The sequence below is a fragment of the Atractosteus spatula genome, chromosome 5, assembly GCF_055471065.1.
Source record: "Atractosteus spatula isolate fAtrSpa1 chromosome 5, fAtrSpa1.hap1, whole genome shotgun sequence".
In the NCBI taxonomy this organism is placed as follows: Eukaryota; Metazoa; Chordata; class Actinopteri; order Semionotiformes; family Lepisosteidae; genus Atractosteus; species Atractosteus spatula.
Window position 1 is genome coordinate 64,394,144 of NC_142710.1, and position 20,911 is coordinate 64,415,054.

Genomic DNA, 20,911 nt, shown 5'->3' on the forward strand with positions numbered 1-20,911 from the left:
TTTTATTGTCAAGCCATTTCATTTAATTTTGAATCTTTTATTAACTTTCTGGGGCCTTTCTTTTGTAGTGCTCAATCGTATCTGCTCTCTATACTATATGCTGCATTTCAGCCTCTCTCCATCTTTGAGGTACAAAATACACACTGCACTGGAAGCCTGGAGAGTTATACACTGGCACTTCTTCATTTATAAACATTAGAAGAGCAGTTTCTAAGGATCTTTTCCTATCTGCACTGTGTTCAGGAGCCATTAATAAAAAAAACACTGAAGACACAGACAGCAGATTGTTAATTTAAGGCTATTTCTGTGGATGACTCACATTGACCAGCAGTCAAGTCCTGTTATTGATGGCCTGTGTCCTGTGACTTTTTGGAAGACAGAAACAGGTCAACAGCTTTCTAACCTAAACTACTGGCAATGTCGAGTAGTGGTGAGGGCCCTGGACTCCGTACTTGGGGGAGTAATGGGTTCAAACCTCAAGTGAAGGCACTATTCATGTGCCCTTGTGCATGTTACCTTGTCCAGACTGTGCCAACCAGCCAAGCTGAAATACTGGGCAGCATTATTTTAACGCGCATTAAAAAGATGGTAAAAATAACATGCAAATTGCTCAGAATTAAAGTCTCTGCCAAAGAAATAAAAAATAAATGAAAATACCAACAGTTGGAGATTAGCTAAGAAGAAATGGCTTACATACTCATGCCCTAATTAATGGATTTCAAATTATAAAAGGCAGGTTTTTTACTCCAAGAGAGATTAGTCAAACGACTGCGGTCTCCAGTACCCAGCCTATCTTCCGGCCTCCAGTTACCAAACTCATGATGTCATATAGTGCAAAATTATTCAGCTGACACAACAATTGCTTTCTCTTGTTAAAAACAAGCTGGCATATTTCTTAGAACAAACACCATTTTTTAAGGACAGACAAAAATGACATGAAGTTTCACGTCTCCTTTTCAGCAGGCACTGGTTTGAACAGCTCCTGCAAGTGATGAGTGACAGATCATGAGACAGCTATCAAAGCAAGAGGTGCCAAAGAAACTTTAAAAAAACCATCTGTAAATAATCAGGTCATGTTTACACTGCTGAAGAGAGAGACTGGTACAAAATGATGATAGTTGCAAGCAGTTACACGGAGTAGATCTTTCAACTTCACAAATGCCATTAATTTTCCACATTAATTCAGTGTCGATGACATTGAAATGGAGCAACTGTCTTCAAGGAGTCGCAAACTCTCAAAGTTGTCTTTTTACACAGTCTGGGAGCTAGACTTACTTTGATCAGTAAAATTAGTTGCCTACAAACACCTTGACTGATTTCAACATTACTCTCTTTGAGGTGCCCTGGATCAACAGCTTGAAATAAAAACAGAAAGTGTCCCACATGACACTACCTTACAATGTCAAGGTCAATAAGAAATCATCTGGAAGTTGAATGTCAAAGGGAAGTGGGAGTTATGAATTAGCAGTGTGTTATATTTTATATCAGTCTTAGTGGTCCTTAGGTATTTCTCTAAATCCTTCTTTAAAAAATACAGCATGCCATATTATTTCAATATCTCTCCTGGATCCCCCGCTACACAGATTCAAAAAGATCAGCTCAGCCCTTTTGGGTTTCATGTTGAAACAGTGTAGAAAAAAGTGTAGGAAGTGTGGAAACACTTCTGAGATTACATTTTGTCCCTCGAGCAAAGATCCTTCTAACAACCTTTTCCGAGCGGTTTCTGAGTTTTTCCGTGCTCAGCCCTTTCATTTCTTTTGAGCGTGTACTCATATCACACCCGTGTACCTTGTCACAACCCTGTGGACAGCCTAATGGGAATCCTGACACAGCTCTGAAAGGAATTGGCACAGCACGCTACACAGGCTGCTGTTCTCTTACAGACACGTTAGAGCCTACAGTTGCATTCTGAATGTACTTCCCCCCCCCCCCCACTTGATTCAAGTTTAGGCATTTGCGTCGAAAACCGTAAATAGCCTACTTTTCTTATGTTCACCAACAGCTGCAGTAGATCTGATGGGAGGAAACAGAAAAAAGAGCTGGACCTAATTATGTAACAAAGGAAGAAGGAGCATGAAATAGGAAGATGGCACAAGGACTGTCAAGAACTCCAGAATAATAGTCTTTCTGCGACGTTGTCTCAATCTGCTGTCGCGTTGTCCACCTTCAGTGCTTTGGAGTTCTGTCTGCACTTTCCACACAAATCCAGAAAGAGTTAGCAGTCATACAGTTCCACACAACCCAGACTGAACACACAACTGCAGCAGTTCTGTCACATTGTTGCCCCAGAGAACACAGATTCCAAATACAATCCAGAGCACAGTGGAGTAGAAATACTCCACTGCTCACATTCTCGGACTGCATCTTGAAGATGAGGGGACAAACAGTTCAGCAGTGCTAATTGTGCTCAGCAAAATATGAACTATTTTTTTGCCTCGTGAGTAAGAGTCAAGCACAAGCAACCTGCCCATGTGTGTGTGCTATGTTTTAACAACACCTGTGCTCTTTCCTGGCTTTCCTGGTTTTTCAGTACTTAAAAGTTCTATCTGATCAATTTCAAAGCCTTTAATGGCCAAAGCACCTCATTTTATGTCATACAGTAGGTTTATGCTCCCTGTGAAATCCTACAAGGTAGGTAGTGTCACAGAACACCATTGACATTACTCCGCAGAGCAATGACCTAACTATACAATTACAGTGCTTTATTGAGCATGTTTGCTCTATATGGAGCTCCATCGTTTTAATTTACAGTACTTTATTTCATACACATTCTCCATTTGGTGATAATGTGATTACATGAAAACACTATTAGTGCAGTTGCAAATTCAAGAACAGATCAATACACAGCCTTCTGCAGGGACAGAAAACTCTGAGAAAGAATACAATGCAGCATGTATTTCATCACACAAGTCATTCCAGTTTCCCACTGTGGTCACCTAACTGCACCCCTTTGCAGAATAATGATATGGGAGTACATTTGTGATTTTGATACCCTTTCCTTAAAGACCTTATCTGTAACCCTACTTAGCAACAGCCCATTTCTGAAAATTCTGAACACACTGAGTGAGCGAGCAAAAGAAATGCATAGCAACGAATTAAAGAAAAAGAAAATGAAAAAATAGAGCTGTATCACTTCTTTTATGGGGATGGATTGAATCGTACAAAAAGAGAGTTCAGGATCATCCTACATTAAGAAAAAGGCAACCACTGGTCAGTTCCAAAGCAGGGGTGGAAGACACAAGATATGAGAGCAGGCTTTACTGCAGTTACTGGGCCCTCAGATCACTAAAATGACCGTACACAGTGCAGGAATCATATCAGCTAAAAGATGGGCTGCGTGCTGCAGGTAAGTATTTCTGCATTCTCAGTATGTTTGTGATCAGTCTATCGTCGCCACATTTTAATTTCTACATTCACTCCCGTCACTTGTAATCCACAATAGTCCATTTAAACCAACGGGTTTAATTAGTTTTTATTCTCTCACTACCGCTACAAACGTTGATTGTGCATCACCTCTTACAGATAAGCTGAAGGCAAATAACCTCGACTCCAAAACAGCCATCTCCCTCCACAACATCTTTACGTCTGTAGCCCTAAGGGATCTACCATTAACAGTGGCTTTGACAACCCTGTAATCAACCTCCAATTACAACTCCTGTCAATTCTCCAGTGGCTCCCAGCTGGAGCGTTACCAAGAATCCCCTGGATTGCTCTTGAAACATCGCCAGGCTAAGGAATCGCCTCTCTGCGCTTGGTGCAGAAAAGCAGAGACGCACCTTTGTCTTGCAGGGGATTAATTACTGCCATGGCTTCTTCACACACTTCTCCAGAAACACTCTGGTAGGCTGCATCTGAAAGATGGCTCTGCTGTTCCAGCAGGCTAGCCTGAATTTATCATCACCGTTCTCTGCATTGGTGCAAGCTGCTACTTTCGGCATCAAATGCCTGACACACGCTTTAGTGACCAAGTAACAGGCCTTTAGCCACTCTTCAGGACTATAATAAACTAGGAAAGTGATTGGTAAGTGAATTCCAAGACACAGCAAGTACGGTTTACTGGATTGGATCCATAAGGTGCTTAGTATGAAAACTCGAGTTCAACAGCTCTTGAACAAGAAAAAACATATCTGCTTAAGCTGCTGTACGTGATGAACTGACTAAACTGTTTTTCATAGCCTTATGTTTGCATCAAGTCAAGGGAAAGAATGATTGACACGGCCAAGCCAATCTTTAGTCTCAAAACCACCTAATGACATCAGGGAACGACTACTTGAATTAAACTCCGTCCAGCAGGATTCAGCCACTCAGGAACATCTGCTTATTAAAGGTTTATAAGAGAGAGAAGAGGCTCTCGGAAGACTATGAGACATGAAGGCTTTTTTCTGACTCTCTGCCTCCTTGCTCGAGTGCGTGATGCGTCAGTAGGAATAAATTCACTAATACTCGGCCTTACCTAAAAATTTTGCCCAGGGTTTGGGTTAAGTATATCAAGTCAACAAGGGAGTCTGTATGCAGTGATTAAATGCTTTTCTTCTGAGTGAAAAGCAGTTAATTAAAACGTATTGAAGCCTCTCCTCTGTTTTGTCCATTACCTGCTGTTGTTTCGAACTGGAAGCCTTTTCTAAGTGCACCAGTGACTCAGCTGGTTCACAGGTTGATTTCAGAGAGGAATACTGCGAAGCCCAAGTGCTGCCCAGTCAGGGGAAGCTGAATGGTGTGAATCAAAAGTTTTGTGATGCGAAATAACCTTTCTCATTTACAGTTGCAGATTTCTGTGTTCTCATTTCTACAGGATTGGGCGACCTTAAATTCTGTAAAAAATGTTGGTAAAATTCCAATTCACTTCAGGTTGATCAAACTTTGACGCAATTACATTAGCAGAGGTGATTATATCGCCAGTGCAATTGCTTGCACTACTTCATGACACCCAAGACTGCCTCAGGCTCGTTAAGAAAAGCTATTAACATGAATTAGCCTGATGGGCTGAAAATTTCCTTGCTTTTAATACAGATCGGCATTGAGATCCCCTACATATATTTGAAGAGCTTCAGTTAGTTTCACTGACATCCCGACCGGCTTATGAATCAGCTGGAGGACTGAAAGAACATCTGCAGGAATGAGAGACTGATCGACAGCCCAGTAGCGCTTTACCATTTGCTGCGACACAGTTTAATGCGATCATCACGAGCAATATGTTCAAGAGAAAAATCAAGTTGCACGGCTCTAAACCCCCCAAAAAAGACAGATACGTCAGTCCTGTACAATCCCAGCAAACCCAAACCGAGAGAGAAGAAAGTGAAGCACTTCAGCAAGCGGAGAGAGGAAAAGCAGCACGTTACTGGTTGACATGAAGACAGGCGCGGTATCTACCTCAGTGAGGTGCGGATTGGGGTTGAAGCCACACTGGTTGCACACCATGGCATGGCACTGGGTGCAGGTGTTGAAGTTTGGCTGGTCTTGGGAGGCCGTCAGGTCCGTCGTGTTGCACACGGGGCACAGCCTGCTGCTCGGCATGGGGGCGATCTGGGGCACGGAGTAAGGGGAGGTGGCGGCGCTGCCTCTGTCGGGCGAAGCCAACGGGGACCTCCCCCCCGCCTTCTGGCTGATGTCCACCTGTAGGGAGCGCCGGGGGGCCTGCGCCTGTCCCGGGGAGGGCGGCTGCTGTCGGGGGCTCTCGTGGGTCGCCAGGCGATAGGGGTCAACCCTCCCCCCGCTGCCGCCGCCGCCGCCGCCTGCACCGGCCCCATGGTCAGCCTGGCTGGGTCTCCCGGCGTGGCTGCAAAAGGGAGAAGAGAAGAGGGTGAGAAACGGAACGACGCCGCTGGCGCGTCAGCGCCGCCTGTGGCTGAAACGCAGAAGCGCTCTGCAGCACCGTCCCAGCCCGTCCCTGTCATTTGATGAACGATGCAAACCACAGTAAGAGAAGCAGATAAACCTGAGCTTTTTATCCAGTTCCCGTGGGCTGCACTAGTGTTTCTACTTAATAATGCAATGCAAAAACCCCTCTTTATGCACGCAAACAAGACACATTAATTTCCAATGGAGATTAATCAATTACTCTTCATCATCATAGACTGCACATCCGTTTGGTTCTAACAAAAAGTTTAAACTGTAAGCAATCCAGAAGTATTAAAATTCCCCCTTGGGGGTGTTTACTTTTTTTTTGTATTTTGATTATTGGAAAAAAGAGGCTAAAGAAAAAAAAAAATCTGTTCCGCAGCAATATACTGTATCTTTGCCCCGACATTCGCTGGAGTGACGACAGGATGTCATCTGAGAGGCAGAGCAACAGCAGACAAGGTTATTCAAATATTGTGGATAACACTCAGCAGTTACCTCACCGAACTGTGGCCTGTCAGAGAGAGAGAGATCCGGTTGTCAACTGAAATATATCCCCTGACCTTTCAACTCTGAGGCCTCCGTTACCATGCAGACCAAGTCACAACACGGGTGCAAGGCGAAAGATGTCAGAGGCAGGAATATCTCAGGTGATATCCAGAAGAGGACTATCAGAAGAGATGCAAGACCAGCACCTCTTTACCAGTCTGCAGGCTTGTGTGAAACCTGAGACGGCTCAGGTGATAATACAGAATGCTGCTCAAGCTGGGGGGGGGGGGGGGCAAATATAATGTTTAGGAGCATGTAAGTGAAGTTGCATGAAATTTCTTGAAATGTGTGGCTGGAAATTGCCTGGGCCCAGGCAGGAGCTATGCAACATGAACAGCACTTTAGGTCAGTACAGAGCCCCCAGCCCTTAGTGCACAAACCTCACGCCTTCTGTATAAAGCATCTTTGTCATCAGTAGAGCTATTAACAGAGCCGGCCTGCAGTGCGATTCGTGGTGCACTCGAGCTCGGGCCCAGGTACAATGTTCAACAAATAACCCTCCTCCCCTTTCTTTCTGACGCTGCAGACTGTGTGATGTCCACATGTAGTCTGTTTGTCACAGATCAGTCCTCGTCCAGATGTAGCAGAACATCTCCTGGTTTAATGAAACACATGCATGAACAAAACACAGCAGCCACTGGCACATCTCTCTCCGGGAAAGGGAACATCATTCTACCCCCCAAAAAGTGAAACAGTACAAATTAACCATATCAAATGGAAAACTTTTGGCTCAATTATCTGGTTGAGTAGCCTGCTGAAGGCTTAAGTCTTACAATCCGCAGTAATTCCACATCAGTTGTTTCTGAACTACAACGCGTTCTGCTGCTTCCACTCTGGGGCACAAGCTGTAGGCTGCATTAGCATGGTGAAACATTGTGCAAGACTTAAAAAAAAGGAGAGAAGGGGCCTTTTCACATTATGCAGATGCTTGATTACGCATTACCACCAGTGTATGACCAAGCATGAACCCCAAGCAAGAATTTACCAAATGATCCCCAAGTGGGCTGTCGAACTCTCTAAGTGACATCGGAGGTCCTCTCTAAGAGCCTCTCTGGTTTTGTTTTGGTCTGAGACTCTGTGGCTCTTCTATTTTTAGAAGCCCTATGGACACTGATACCAGCAAGCTGATCAGCTACAAGCACCAGTAAGCACTAGTTATAAATTAGATAAATTAATGACCAAGATGTAAATGCTCTGCCAACAACAATTATGTAGTTTTCCTTGCTGCTAGTTAAGAGTTTCCCATTGTGTATTTACAGTACAGTTTATGTTTCCTACCTGCAGGTAATACTCTGGGGTTTGCCAAGTACTGTATTACATTTTTTATCTACAGCATATTTCATTTCCTGCTTCTAGAGTATATGCTAACCCCTCTGTGTTGGTAGTGTCTGTAAGTTTAAGAAGTTAACTAACCATACCAGACACTACATCACTGATATAGAACAATCCTGTTTAATTTAAGAGGCTGCTCAGTCTTTATACAGAAATCTGCAAGGGATTTTTACACCTGCACTCCCATAGGAGTCTATAAATAGAAAGCATGAAGATAAAAACCAAATGTCTCTGTGGAAAATAGTGGATAACGAACCAACCTTATCTGCCACTCTGCCCCATTCTGCTTCTCTCAGTGGTCCTGTTAATGTGCAGTACATTATAGGTGGAATTGAAATTGGCAAGCAACATACATATAGTGCTAATCAGGGACGGTTTTCTAACGAACACAACATAACAAAGAGCTCAGGTGGGGAGCTGCGTCAGCATGCGTAGGCTGCAAAGGAACAAGTAATAGGTTTATTCCACGCTGAGAAGAGAAGAAAGAACACACAACGTTTTGGCCGTGGAGCCTTCTTCAGGTGTGAGCTGTATACTACAGTGTGCTAGTCTAGTTTCTAGGTACACTACTGATACTGCACTTATTGTTTCTATAAACAATGATATCATCATTCAGATCAATAACCGGGTACCTTAGTCATACTTCTAATCATTAGGCCTATTGCTTTTTTCATGTGGATGCAGATCAATGTTATTCTTTTGCTATTCCAAAAGAAAAACATGCTGTGAACTGCCCAAGAGCCATATAGATTTTATACCACACTAATACTGTCTCACACTCGTGCCTGCTATGTCACCAAGTCAGTATTAAATTTTAAATGCAAAATATTGCCCACAGCAGTATTGTGTGTGTGTGTGTGTGTGAAACTCTAGTTCTTAATGGTGACTCTTTGCAAGGAAGCAACTGTAAAAGTAAACATTACTTAACACATCCTGTCAGTTATCTATTTGTTAGTCACTTGGAAATTCCATAATAAAATAATATGAATAATAAAAGAGTTACCTTGAGGGTTCATATGAAAAGCAGCACTACAACTATAATCTCACAGCAGGAGATTCTGATTCAGACATCTGGTGGCTGTTTATTTCACAACCCATTGATCGTGAGGTGAGAATGTTCTGCATCTCAGAGATAGAAAAAAAATATTGTACAGTGGCCTGAAGCAATGTAGAGACACTTGTGCCGGGTATCCCACTTCATCTAGAGGTACCCTTTCAAAATGGAACACATCTGCACGCCTGCTCAATGAGAATTCGCAATCCAAACACGATTAAAGACGCAAAGCAACATCCGTAAACTGAAATCAAGGTTAAAAGACTCTACATTACGGTACTTTTTTTTTTCCAAATTCACTTTTCCACTCTAAAAATCGAACATTTTCCTTTATAAGGGTTAGTAACACTACGTTACGCAGTCCTACGGCCTTAGATATTGCAATATCTTAGAGATTGCAATATCTAAGGGCAGACATTCGATTCACTGCATGTGGGCTTCCATAATCAAAATCGTTTTTTATCCAGGGCCCATGCCTAACTGGGTTAAAAAGCAAAAAGTACAATAACTTTCCCATTTCAAACAAGGCGACCTACATAAAAATGCAAATCCTTACACAGAGGAATGAATTCCCTGCCTGGGACAAGATACAGCATACATGCACTTATGCATTCTGGCCCTTAGTTCTTTTTGCCCTCAAATTCAATTGAGGAGTCAGGGATAACCCAATATTAAACGGAGTCATTTGTTGTTATGAAAGAGGAGGAAGCTGCTCTCTTGGGGACTACTTGGCAGTTTGTCAGGGATCGTGAACAGCTGGGCCAGAGCATTAGACTCTCAAAGGTCAAAGGTCACCTGCAGCTACCATCGTTTTACTAAGGACACTCTGCAGAGTAACTTCATCCACAGGGCCTTTTCTTCTTTAAAAAAAAAGCCACTACTGGCAGCATGAATGTCTCACACTTTTACAAGAGCTGAGTCATTGTATTAAATAGTATGGTATTTAAGTAGTAATACATTACAGTCATACAGTGCTTGTATTAGTAATGCAGTCCATCGAAAGGAGTGGCTGCAACCTTCTGTCAAGGAAATAATGGCAAAACCTTTGAAAGGTTAGATACAGCCCTTGCATGGCATTTTCTTGTTTGGACAAATCAACGTTTGCAATCTCAGAAGGAAGTCCCTGTGTTTCTTATAGTATTGTTGAACTTGTGAAAAAAATTTTGCTGCATGTATTATTTAAAAAGAGAACAGCTGGAGTTTTTTTAGATATATCCCAGCTTTTTAGTTCACATGGTCAGAAATGTACTAAAGGGATAAAATATTTCTGTAGGTGTATGTGGAATTGTATGTCTGGAAATATTGTCCCAAAAAATGCAACTACAGAGCTGCAGGTATTTGAAAAAGCATGCATTTAAAACCTGGAATTTTAAGCAGGACCTTGATTTTATGGCCGTTGTTAAATGACACAAAAAAAGCTTTATAAAAGCCATTTTGCCTTTATTCCTTTCTTGATGGCGAGAAGTCATTGACAGGCTTTCCAAGATTGTCTATCGGTACTATTCGTATTCCTCGTGAGTGACCTGTGAAATACTGTTCCAAAAAAATGTGAAACTCTTGTTTTAACAACCAGGTACCAGGAAGAAATGTCTTTTCAGAATCCGGCAATGAAATTCAGCAGGTAAGTATAACTGCTCTATGAGATCCGATCTAAGATTTCTTAGGACGCGGTGGTAAGGTGGGTAAAAAGCGCCGTTTGTCAGACAGGCAAATGGATCAAGGGCTGATCCCAGCGAAGGCTCAGAGACAGACAAGGACTGAGGCAGGTCGGGGAGAGAAGGCCGACAGAGATCGCCGAGGCAGGACAGAGAGCGGTTGCGTACAGGACTGATCTGAGGGATCAAGGCTGATCTGGGCAGAGTATGTCACGATCCTCATCCCTCCTCTTAAGGGCACTCCGACCCTTTCAGATTTTAGTTGATTATGTGCACTGACCACCTGTCTTGTATCTCCTTATTTAAGCCTGGAGCTCTCGCTATTCCTGGCTCAGCACTGGGAGATGGACGCCCAGAAGTCTGCCTTCCAGCGGGTCCAGGAGAGACCCGACGGCATCGGCTTCCTCACGGCGTCCCCCGACCATCTGATCCCAGGGCTCGGAGTGCCTGGCCTCGTTACTTTCTTTTAACTTCTTGTTCCTGTTCCGGGTCCCGTTCTGGATTTTAACCCCGTCTTGTCTTGGATGGGTAACCCAGTTTTTGGACTTTGGACTGCGTCCCGGATTTCCCGTTTTGGACTTCCCTGGACTAGTTGCCTTCACCACTGCCCCCCCCCCCGAGCACCGGATCACCGCCGTCACTGCCCCCTGTCTGTCAACCCGTCCTATCCTGCTGTACCCTCCCCTGATGTTCTTCTCCACTTACTTCCGGATTATACCGTCTGCACAGGGTCCTGAACTACGCTTCAGGGTGGATATGCCGCCTTGCAGGATCACGGCTGGAATTGTAGAAGCGCGCCACTTTGCGAGAGAAACAGGCAGAGCAGGTTCGAGACAGCCGGGGAGTCTTCAACTCAGGCTGAGCATCCTTCCGAGACGCAGGTCAGTAATGCTGAGAGAGCGCTACCCGGTATGGAAGGCGGCTCAATGACAGAGCACCAGATCAGTGGCAGATTAGGGTTTACCTATTCTGGGCCTGATCGAATTATCAACTTGTGGAGCGGTGGCACTGTGGCTCAGGCTCTGCTCCTGAGGCTGGAGGGTTGCCGGTTCAAATCCCGCGGCCAGCAGAGCAATCCTACTCCGTTGGGCCCCCGAGCGAGGCCCTTAACCCCCAGCTGCTCCAGGGGCGCTGTATAAATGGCTGACCCTGCGCTCTGACCCCCAGTGTCTCTCTCCCTGTCTGTGTGTCTCATGGAGAGCAAGCTGGGGTATGTGAAAAGACAAATTCCTCATGCAAGAAATAGTATATGGCCAATAAAGTGATGTTAAATCTTAATCTTAACTGTTTATCAGAGGCAGGTGGCTAGGACAATCGGCACGAGCACATCCAAGGGAGCACTGGGAGGTGTTTGATTCCATGTGCAAATGCACCTGATTTCCCAACAGTCCGAGGGCAGTGTGCTCCGGCATGCCCGGGCATAAGATGTGTACACAAGCACGTGTGTTAATCACCACGGGCTTTGGTTCCTGTTTCTAGAAGCTGTTCTTTCATCAACGCTGGTCAGTGGGCAATGAAATATGTCTTAAAATTAAACAAATGCCAGAGGCTACCCATTATAGAAATGAACAGCTCAGGACTGCGGAGCTATATCTCATGCGTGTTTTTTTACCAAGTACTGCAAGGATTTATTAGTCTATTCAAAACAACTAGACATCAACATATTTAAAGCCACTGCCCAGCATTTTATAATTGTATTCTGCCTTCCAAGCATTAACGTTTGCACCATATGCTGAAACACAGAAATGCCCCCCAAAAAAGGAGGGGGGCTCATTGTCTGTACATCTCTGAATAAAAGCAAAAAACATTCATTTTCAGACTGTTCTCCAGCAGCAGGTACAGAGCAGTTCATCTTCTGATGGGCTGTTTATCATTGGCTCACAGAATAGTAAGACGTTTCTGTTAAATTCTTTCTTCTATAAGCAAATGCGTGGATTAGCAGAGGAAATAAAAAGAAAAAAATTCTGTTCTCGAGCCACGTTAGCTATCAAACAAACCTTCTGTATCCTTTGCCAGCATAAATCTTTCAAATGTTCCATGACAACACTTTCTGCAACCATTTTCCGAGTTTTAAAGACGCATCAGTAACAATGACTCACTCCAGAAGTTGCATTTAAGCAACGCATCACTTCTTTCTCATATTCTGTTTCTCTGATTGATAAATTCTGCTGAGGCTTGAGCTCAGCAGAATTTGAAATGATTCTGAATGACTCTCAGAGGCAGGGGGGCATTCAGACTCTCTCTATGAACAGCGGGAGACGTGGCAATACCAAGTTTCTACGGCTTTTCTATTTGGTGCATGTTCGAGGAAGCGCATTTAAAAACTATAAACTGGACACCTGTACAAAAACAGCTGTCAGAGGACGGGACAAGCAATCAGCCATGCTGTTGAAACAGACACTTTGGCAACTTTCAAGAGACAGCTGGATGACATCCTCGGGTCAAGGAGTTGCTCAAAACCAAGCAAGCAAAAGCAAACAGGTATCAACTTGACTCGTACCTGGCAGGCATATTGTATTCTGCAAGGACATCAACCAGATGATTTCAAAAAGGCACCTGTAGCCTTCTAGATCCTCTAGAAAAACACTTAAGCAACAGCCCCATTTAGGCATGAAGCCTCAGAAAAATAAACCAGAAGAATAAACCATCCTTGCTCACCTGACCAATTAGGGGAGACCAACTGGTCAGGTGACAGCTAAAAACCTGGAAGCCTAGGCTTCCAAAGATTGACTTCAGGTCATTCCCCACTGCTTTCTGGGTAATACAGTTCTGACAAGAACTGCCATCTTGTGTCCACCCCCTTACAATGTACTCTAACGCAACCCTGATCTGGACGAAGCTGTTAGCAAGTGGCTGGATGGATTTGTTTCGAAAGACAAGTGGGAGGGTTCGAAAATGTGGGTGATCGGTGGACAGACCGGTAAGCACCCCCTGTTGGGCAATGTAACCCGCGATGCTGAGGAATCATCTGAACTGGTCTTGGCACTTTGGCCCTCGACACTGTAGAATACTGAAAAGGCAGTGCTGAGACGACAAAGAAACACATGGACTAGAGAAGGATTCTGGAGAGAAAGAAAGGCGTGGCACAGAAAACAGATACAGCATAAACCATCATTACAAACGAGAATCACAGGTGCCAAAGCCTGACGGCTTGTCTTTTCCTTCCTGTGTCAAGATAAGGCATCTGGAATTATAAAAAACACACTTCTTCTATTCATCTTGACATCTTGTTCTTTTATTGATATTTCTGCATTTTCTTAACCTTGAATAGCATTTCACTGAAAGCTGGTGTGTTGACTTAGAGTGCCATTCACAGGGACATTTTCCTCAGCTTAATGTAGCCCTTTATGTTTTTTTCATGTCTTTTATTTAAACAGTTGAACGCGAGAGGGAGAAAAATGGTCATCGTGTTGGCTGCCACGGCCCACACTTGTTTTTCAAGATTAAAGGAGGATGTGTTAATGGAGCAGAATAGAATGAGGAGCCCTTTTTTCTGCATCTCCTAAATCTCTTTAACACAATTGCCAACTGTCGCCACTCTTCTGCTTTCAGCAGTGAAGCGGCAGTTTCAGTTTTCAGAAATGGAGAATGCACAGCGGGGTGATCTGTTTTACAGAAAGGCGCCAACAAAAATGAAAACAAAAGTAAAATTCCTAAAAATAAATAAAAATCTATGCATTTCAGAATAATTAAAATTAAGTGAATAATTACTTGTTAATGACGCACAAAGAGGATGCGATATTTTACCCAGATGTAGTGGAATGTGCTTTTAATACTACACCAAATTCTAACGTTATGCCAGTCCAGTGTCATTTCCACAGATGTTTCTGTCATCTACTATGCTGCTGACAAAAACCAGTAGGTACTGAGCAAAAGAGCCACCATGTGCTTTAAAACAGATATATCTGAATTGTCTTAACGTAAGGGCAGGTAGTAATATGGCACATGCTTGAGGGGCAATTTTTGCATAAGTTAAAATCAACCCAGAATCTCAATTTTATCAAATCAGATTTAGCCATTTATTGCCTGGGTAAACTTATAAAGACCTTTTGACTGTTACGTGCCTGACTGAGGCACACATACCTATAACAGCATGGATCCACGCTTGGTGCTGACAATCAGGCTGCAGAGTCTGTTTTTTGAAGTGCGGAGTTCAAATGATTTTACAGACATCTATACAAAGAGGCATTAAAACCTCAACAAATGTTATTGGCTCAGGTACTCATTAGTTACTTTTTCAATGCCTTTAAGTGTGTGTGTGTGTGTGTGTGTGTGTTTATATATACAGTATCTATTGATCTCATTCTTCAGAATCAAAAGCAGTGTGACAAATCTATTATTTGAGACAAAACCTACATACTGTATGAGAGTATAAAATGGGTTATAATTTAATAGGTATGCACTTACTTTCTTTAAATCTCAAATAATAATGCAGCGGTCCAGAAAATCCTAGCCTACTGAAATTTCACAATCACTTTTCAGGGTGAACCAGGTTGCTAAAATCAATAAATGCCTAAAACAAATCACAATAATGGATACCAGTTAAAAAAATCAGAGATGCATGCCAGTTAAAGCAGCTAGAATAGATTTTAACACTCACGTGTTACATTTCACTGCACAATTTCATTATTTTCAGTTTGGTTTGCAAAAGCTTATCCTTCAATGTGTGTCAGACTTTACTCAGAGGGACATCACACCACATTTCCAAACATTTTACTGTGGAATTAATTGCATGACAAAGAAAGATGACTTTGTATCGGCACATCATTGTAATATGTTATCCTTTGGCTTGTGACACAATGTCAGACACCAGCTCATTACAAGCTCTTTGTTTTTTTTTTTGACAACATCTGACCCTTCCAGGGTGATCTTAATTGCATCCTCAATGCATGCCACAGGCAAACAGCAAGAGTTCTGGTAATGTGCTCAGATTTTCATCACAAGTCCACCCTCCAGTCTCCTCGCTCCTACACACACACCTGTGTATTATCTGAGTGGGTCTTTCACTCATATCACCCAGCAATGAAAATGTGATCACACTGCAGTGAGGTTTTCTTATATCTGTACATCTGTATGTACTGTATACATGTACTGTGAAGGAACAAGAAAAGGTTTATTCCCTGCTGAAAAGAGAAGAAAGAAACACAACGTTTCAGCTGTGGAGCCTTCTTTGGGTGTGAAGATTAGCCGAGGAAATAAGGATTAGCTGAGGAATCATTTCAAATCTTCCCGACACCCGAAGAAGGCTCCACAGCCAAAACGTTGTGTTTCTTTTCTTCTTTTTTTCAGCAGGGAATAAACCTTTACTTGTTCCTTTGCAGCCTGTGCATGCTGACGCAGCTCCCTACTTGAAGTACTATATGTACTGTATACATACAGTATATACAGTATTTTACTGCAGGACGTGCACAGATCTCAGCTGACAACCTTACATTGCAGTAATGGGCCTGAAGGAGAGCCCTTCCAATTCACAGTTGCTCTCTGCATGTGTTTGCTGCCATTAGATCACACTGTTTCTCCTTGGCACCGAGATGACAAAGACTAAGAAACCTAACCCGAAACAAATTACAGAAAACCCCTTCAGGAAAGTGGGATTAAATGTCCAATGCAATGAAAAACAGCTACTTGACATTCTATTCCATTCTCCTGTGCCCTTATCCTTCTTTTCCTTTCCCATTGGCAGCTGCAATGCCAATGAGCCAGTAGAGAGAAGTGCTTTTGCATGCTCCACATCTTTACAATCTTTACGTGTAGTTCTAGACCATCACAGCGTTTATCTGGTTAAATATCGTTTGACTTGTATTGGGACTAAAGTAAGAAAGTTCAAACTCCTAGCTTTTTTGGGGGGGGAGGGGAAGCATCCTGTCGCTCTTCACCAACACATCCTTTTAGTTTTCTTTAAATTCATTCAGAGCTTAAAAGTCGTCTCTCTTTCCCCCCCACCACAGCTTCAGTTTGATCCCACAGGCCCATATTGAAATTACAACACACACACACACTAAAAACCCAAAAATACAAACCTTGATCCGTCAAAACATTTAATTAAAATGTCCTTTTAATCTGTGTTGCTCGATTCAAGGAAATGAAACTTAAAATTACAGAGTAAATTTTCAGAAGTCTCAATGTACTGTATGTGAAGACTGACAAAGAGCAGTCTGAGTATGCATGCTCTGGGCCAAAATGCCGGTTTCAGAAGCAAGTTAGGCTGAAGAGAGTTAACTTGAAAGATAAAATATCTTAGGCTCAAAAAGCTCATACCGAATTTTTCCTTCCCTGACACGGATAGACAGACAGATAAAAGCAGTTTATTGAAAGCAAATAAATTTGCATTTTCCCCAAGACTCATAATAATGTTCTTGCTTTTTGTTTTACACACTCCTCTGATGATGTTTCTCATAACTATCTTGAGCCCGTTTCATCGAAGTACATTTATATGAGGCTGAGGAGAGTGAAACAGCTGGTCGTTTGCTTGCCTTAACTGCCACCAATGTACATGAAGCAGAAATCAGTCTTTTTAGACAGCCCTGCTTCTAATGCTATAATACAGTTCAAATCTGCATATTCAATAGATTTAATTATTGACTGATTGATTCCTTGTCCAATTGATTGATCCACACATCCAAGACATCACTGGCTTGCCCTGGGTGCGTGAAGTGACGTACCCTGTGCAGTTACCATCGCCACGTGCCAGCTCAGCACTCCTTCTTTTCGGAAGGTTTATTAATTCGGCAACCCCGCCCAGTCCGTTGCACAATAATATAACATGGCACAATGATACAGCGTCCTGCCCCGGAAGCAGTCTGTCTCTAGGCGCCTCTGAACTCTGACCTCTCTCCTGTCTTTTCTGCAAGCTCACCCCCGCTCTCCGTGCCTCTGTAAAAGGGGACCCCTCTCCCCTCTGATGCTCTCTTTTCGTGCCCCCCCACGGAGAGCAGCCGTAGCCATTTCTCCCCTCCATGCCAATCAGTGAGCAGCATGCCCGTGTGTCCAAGAGAGTAATGAAGTCAGTGATCTGCAGGTACTGTCCCCCGCCTCTCTTCCTACAGCGCCGACTCCGCAAGCCAAGCTCGGGGAATCGCTGCAGTAGTGTTTCTCTCAAGCTCAACAGCATTATGAGAGGATGGCTACAAATTTACAGTCCCCCCCGTTCCTGATCTGGGCCTACGGTTCAGCGTTTCGGAGGAGGTCGGTGGTGATGAGAAGATGGAGCAGTTACAGGGAGGGTGGGGCGGAGCAAAATTTGACACAATTGTTTAGAACAAACAAAAACCACCACTCCTGTCCCCCCCCCATTCCAAACACCATTGCTAGGGAGCCAGGTAGGGACAGTTCTAATCACTCACTCCATTGTTTGGCCAATTCCAGTTTCTGTTTTCAGGTGATTAATGCATAAAGACAATCCCATGTACTGTAATGCATTCCCTTCCCCTGCAATGCCCATGCTTCACTGGAGTGATGTGCCACTGAGCTGAAAGCAACGTAATCCGTCTCAGAAAAATCCTTTTCTTTCTTTTTTTCCCCATTAAGGAAATGCATAACGTCATCAGCCCGTTTTAGAAAACAAATAAATAAAAGCGAGGGTAATTATTTTTTTTTTTCCTGTGGAGCAATTTTAGCCCCTGTGGATTTGTTCAATATTCTGCTCAGGGGTTTTTCAGCTCTGCCTATATAAACCCCTTCCTGTGCTGTGTTCCATGCTCCCTGTATCCACAGGATTTAGAGGAACTGAGCATTTAAAGGATTTATACTCCGTTTTAGCATTAGAAAACAAAACCTGAAAGGAAGCCATGTGCCTTCTATGAAGTCCAAAACGGTTAAGCTGCATTCACTCCAAGGTTACAGAGCTATCTAAATCTGCACAGTCACTCACTTGCCATCTCTACCTTTTAAAGAATAAAACATCGAATGTCTGATTTAATACATGCATCCATATTGGCAAGAACCAAACATATTATGGCACAAATGATAACTCTTATAAAGGTCTGATTATATACAAAATATAAAGTTAATTAAATCTAAATTTCTCCTAACTCTTTTTTTTATTTTTACCCAATTGCTTAAGTTGTCCGGATTCCTTTCTTTCTTTCCTGTCCGATGCCAGATGGAGAGAGTACAGGTCAGGGGCGGGGGCGATATGGTTTCCTGTGCTGCAGATTTCCAGTTTCTCATACCCGGTCCACGTGGGAGAGCTGGGGGGAGGAATCCAAAAGCCTCTCCGCCTCTGTGCAATCTCTCCTGCTGCCAAAGCCAATCTCACTTGGCTTATTATGTTTTTATTATTTGTAGCAGATCCTAGACACGGTTTAGGTTCAGGGTTTAAGTTGGAAAGCTGACACTATCAGGAGAGGCAGATCAACGAAGCGTATGTGCAGCTCTGCTAAGGAACATGTGAATCTGGGTTGTCGCACGTGTGCCCACACACTGGCTTCTTCCAAGACAAGGCAGGAAGAGCCCCCTGTGTCAATTAACTCCTCGCAACCAGCTGAGGACAACGGGCCAAATGGTCTCCTCTTACCTGTGGCCCGACTTTTCCTCTGAGGGAAGTCTCCACCCCAGACTGTTCAATCAGTCTTGCGTGTAGAATGCTTGTCTAATTCCAAATATGAGAGACAACATAATTCAGCAAACGAATACCCATGTGCTCATGTTACATAGACCATGTGGGAAAGTATGAGATAGAGTCACTCGAAAGTAAAAGGTGTTTTGTATGAAACACCTCTCCATATTGCCATTTCCCATGTTCTGTACCATTCTTGTGTTCACAGTTTCACTGTTTCTATTCCCAGAGTTATTGCTGATGGGAGTAAATACTATATTTAATTAACTTTTTTCCCCAACAGACCTAGATAACCTCACTACACAGTGAGGGCGTCTATTTCCTGTTACACTTGCCATAATAAACTGGAGCAGTAGCTTGAATTAAGCAGTCATATGTGATGTTAAGGAAAGGAATACTAGTCTAGCATTTAGATGCAAGTCAGGCAACAATCTAATAATTTTCAATGTGATTATATTAATTAGTATGCTAATAAGGACACATAGTAGTAGATTTTATTTGGGTTTGTTAGACCTTTTTCCAGGGAAAATCCTTCATCATTACCTCTTTATGAGCAAAAGCAATACTGTGAATTACCTTTCATGGCAAAAGCAATACCGTGTTATCTCATGTTAGGGACAATGAAGAGGATTTGTTGTCAATTATCTTACAGCTTTCATTGTCATGGACATTTCATACCGACTAAGCTTGTCAATAGCAGCCCATGAAACCATACCAATAATTATTACTGGAGATATTTAAGATTTTTTTGGGGTGGGGGGGGGGGGGGGGTGTTTCTTTAAATTCAAAGGAAATAAAATGGCAGTGTCATATACAGTAGTTAACCCTTTGTGAAGGAAGAGTAGGAAGAGTCCATGAACTCTGAATCTGGACTTTTGGGCTGGTGGGGCTGCAGAGTCCTGTTAAAAGACACCAGACTGCTGCGACAAGGTGGACAGAGTTTTCTCCCAAAGAGACATGTAAAATTGTGTGCCACTAAAAAAAAAAAAATGTATGAACACTTTTACTTTTAAGACAAAAAGTTCATGCCTCAAAAGGCCAGACCCATCCAAAGTTACATGGCAGCCATCAAGATCCAAAAGTGCATTAATGAACTGCCAGAAGCCTACAGCAGTGTAAAATGTAATCCAAGTGTAAAATTTAACGTGTAGCAGATGGAGAGTAAAATTAACCTGACTGTCATAGTCATGTCTTCCCTTCGTTCTCTGTTATTGGTGCTGAAGTGACCTGAATCCCCTTGAGTGGTAATGCGCTTCTTCACAGAGGGACTCTCCTTCATGGGACTCCTCCACTGCCTCATCGCTACCATTCGTTGCAGGACAGTAGGAGGAAACAACACTATGGGTCCATGTTCCTTCCCCCAGAAGCCTTCAGGGGATGACCTATCGCCCTGTGCCACGTAACCAGCCCAGAGATAGCAACTGGCTCAATATATACTGTATGATATAAGACCAGAAAACAAAGGATTCCTAAGAGAGTTGCTCATCTGCGGCGTGGGAGAAGGAAGCAGGCCCATCTTTAGACATAGGAGACGGAGTTCAGGAAAGTCAAGAAATTCAAGAGAGCCAACACAACCCATGACAGCCAGCTAAGATCAAGGGAGCCAGTGGAATAGGAGTGCCAATAAAGATCAGGAGAGCCAATACAGCTCAGGAGTGCCAGTTGAGCACAGGAGAGCAAATACAGCTCAGGAGAGCCAATTGACCTCAGGAGAGCCAATACAGATTAGGAAAGCCAATACAGATCAGGAGAGCCAGTTGACCTCAAGAGAGCAAATACAGTTCAGGATAGCCAGTTGAGCTCAGGCAAGCCAATGGAGCTCAGGAGAGCCAATGGAGCACAGGAGGAGCATATTACATCACATATTACAGATCAAACAGCATATTTTCTGAATGAACTCTGACAAACACTGAAAAGAAGTCCTCT

General features: G+C 43.2%; 1 protein-coding gene across 1 annotated transcript in view; it reads right to left on the reverse strand.

Annotated features, from left to right (window-relative positions):
- bsna (bassoon presynaptic cytomatrix protein a) overlaps window positions 1-20,911 on the reverse strand; it is a 160,295-nt gene that overhangs the window by 131,783 nt on the left and 7,601 nt on the right. Inside the window, exon 2 of the mRNA XM_088915628.1 lies at window positions 5,371-5,776. Coding sequence (XP_088771754.1) covers window positions 5,371-5,776 — 406 coding nt within the window. The remainder of the gene's footprint in view (window positions 1-5,370; window positions 5,777-20,911) is intronic.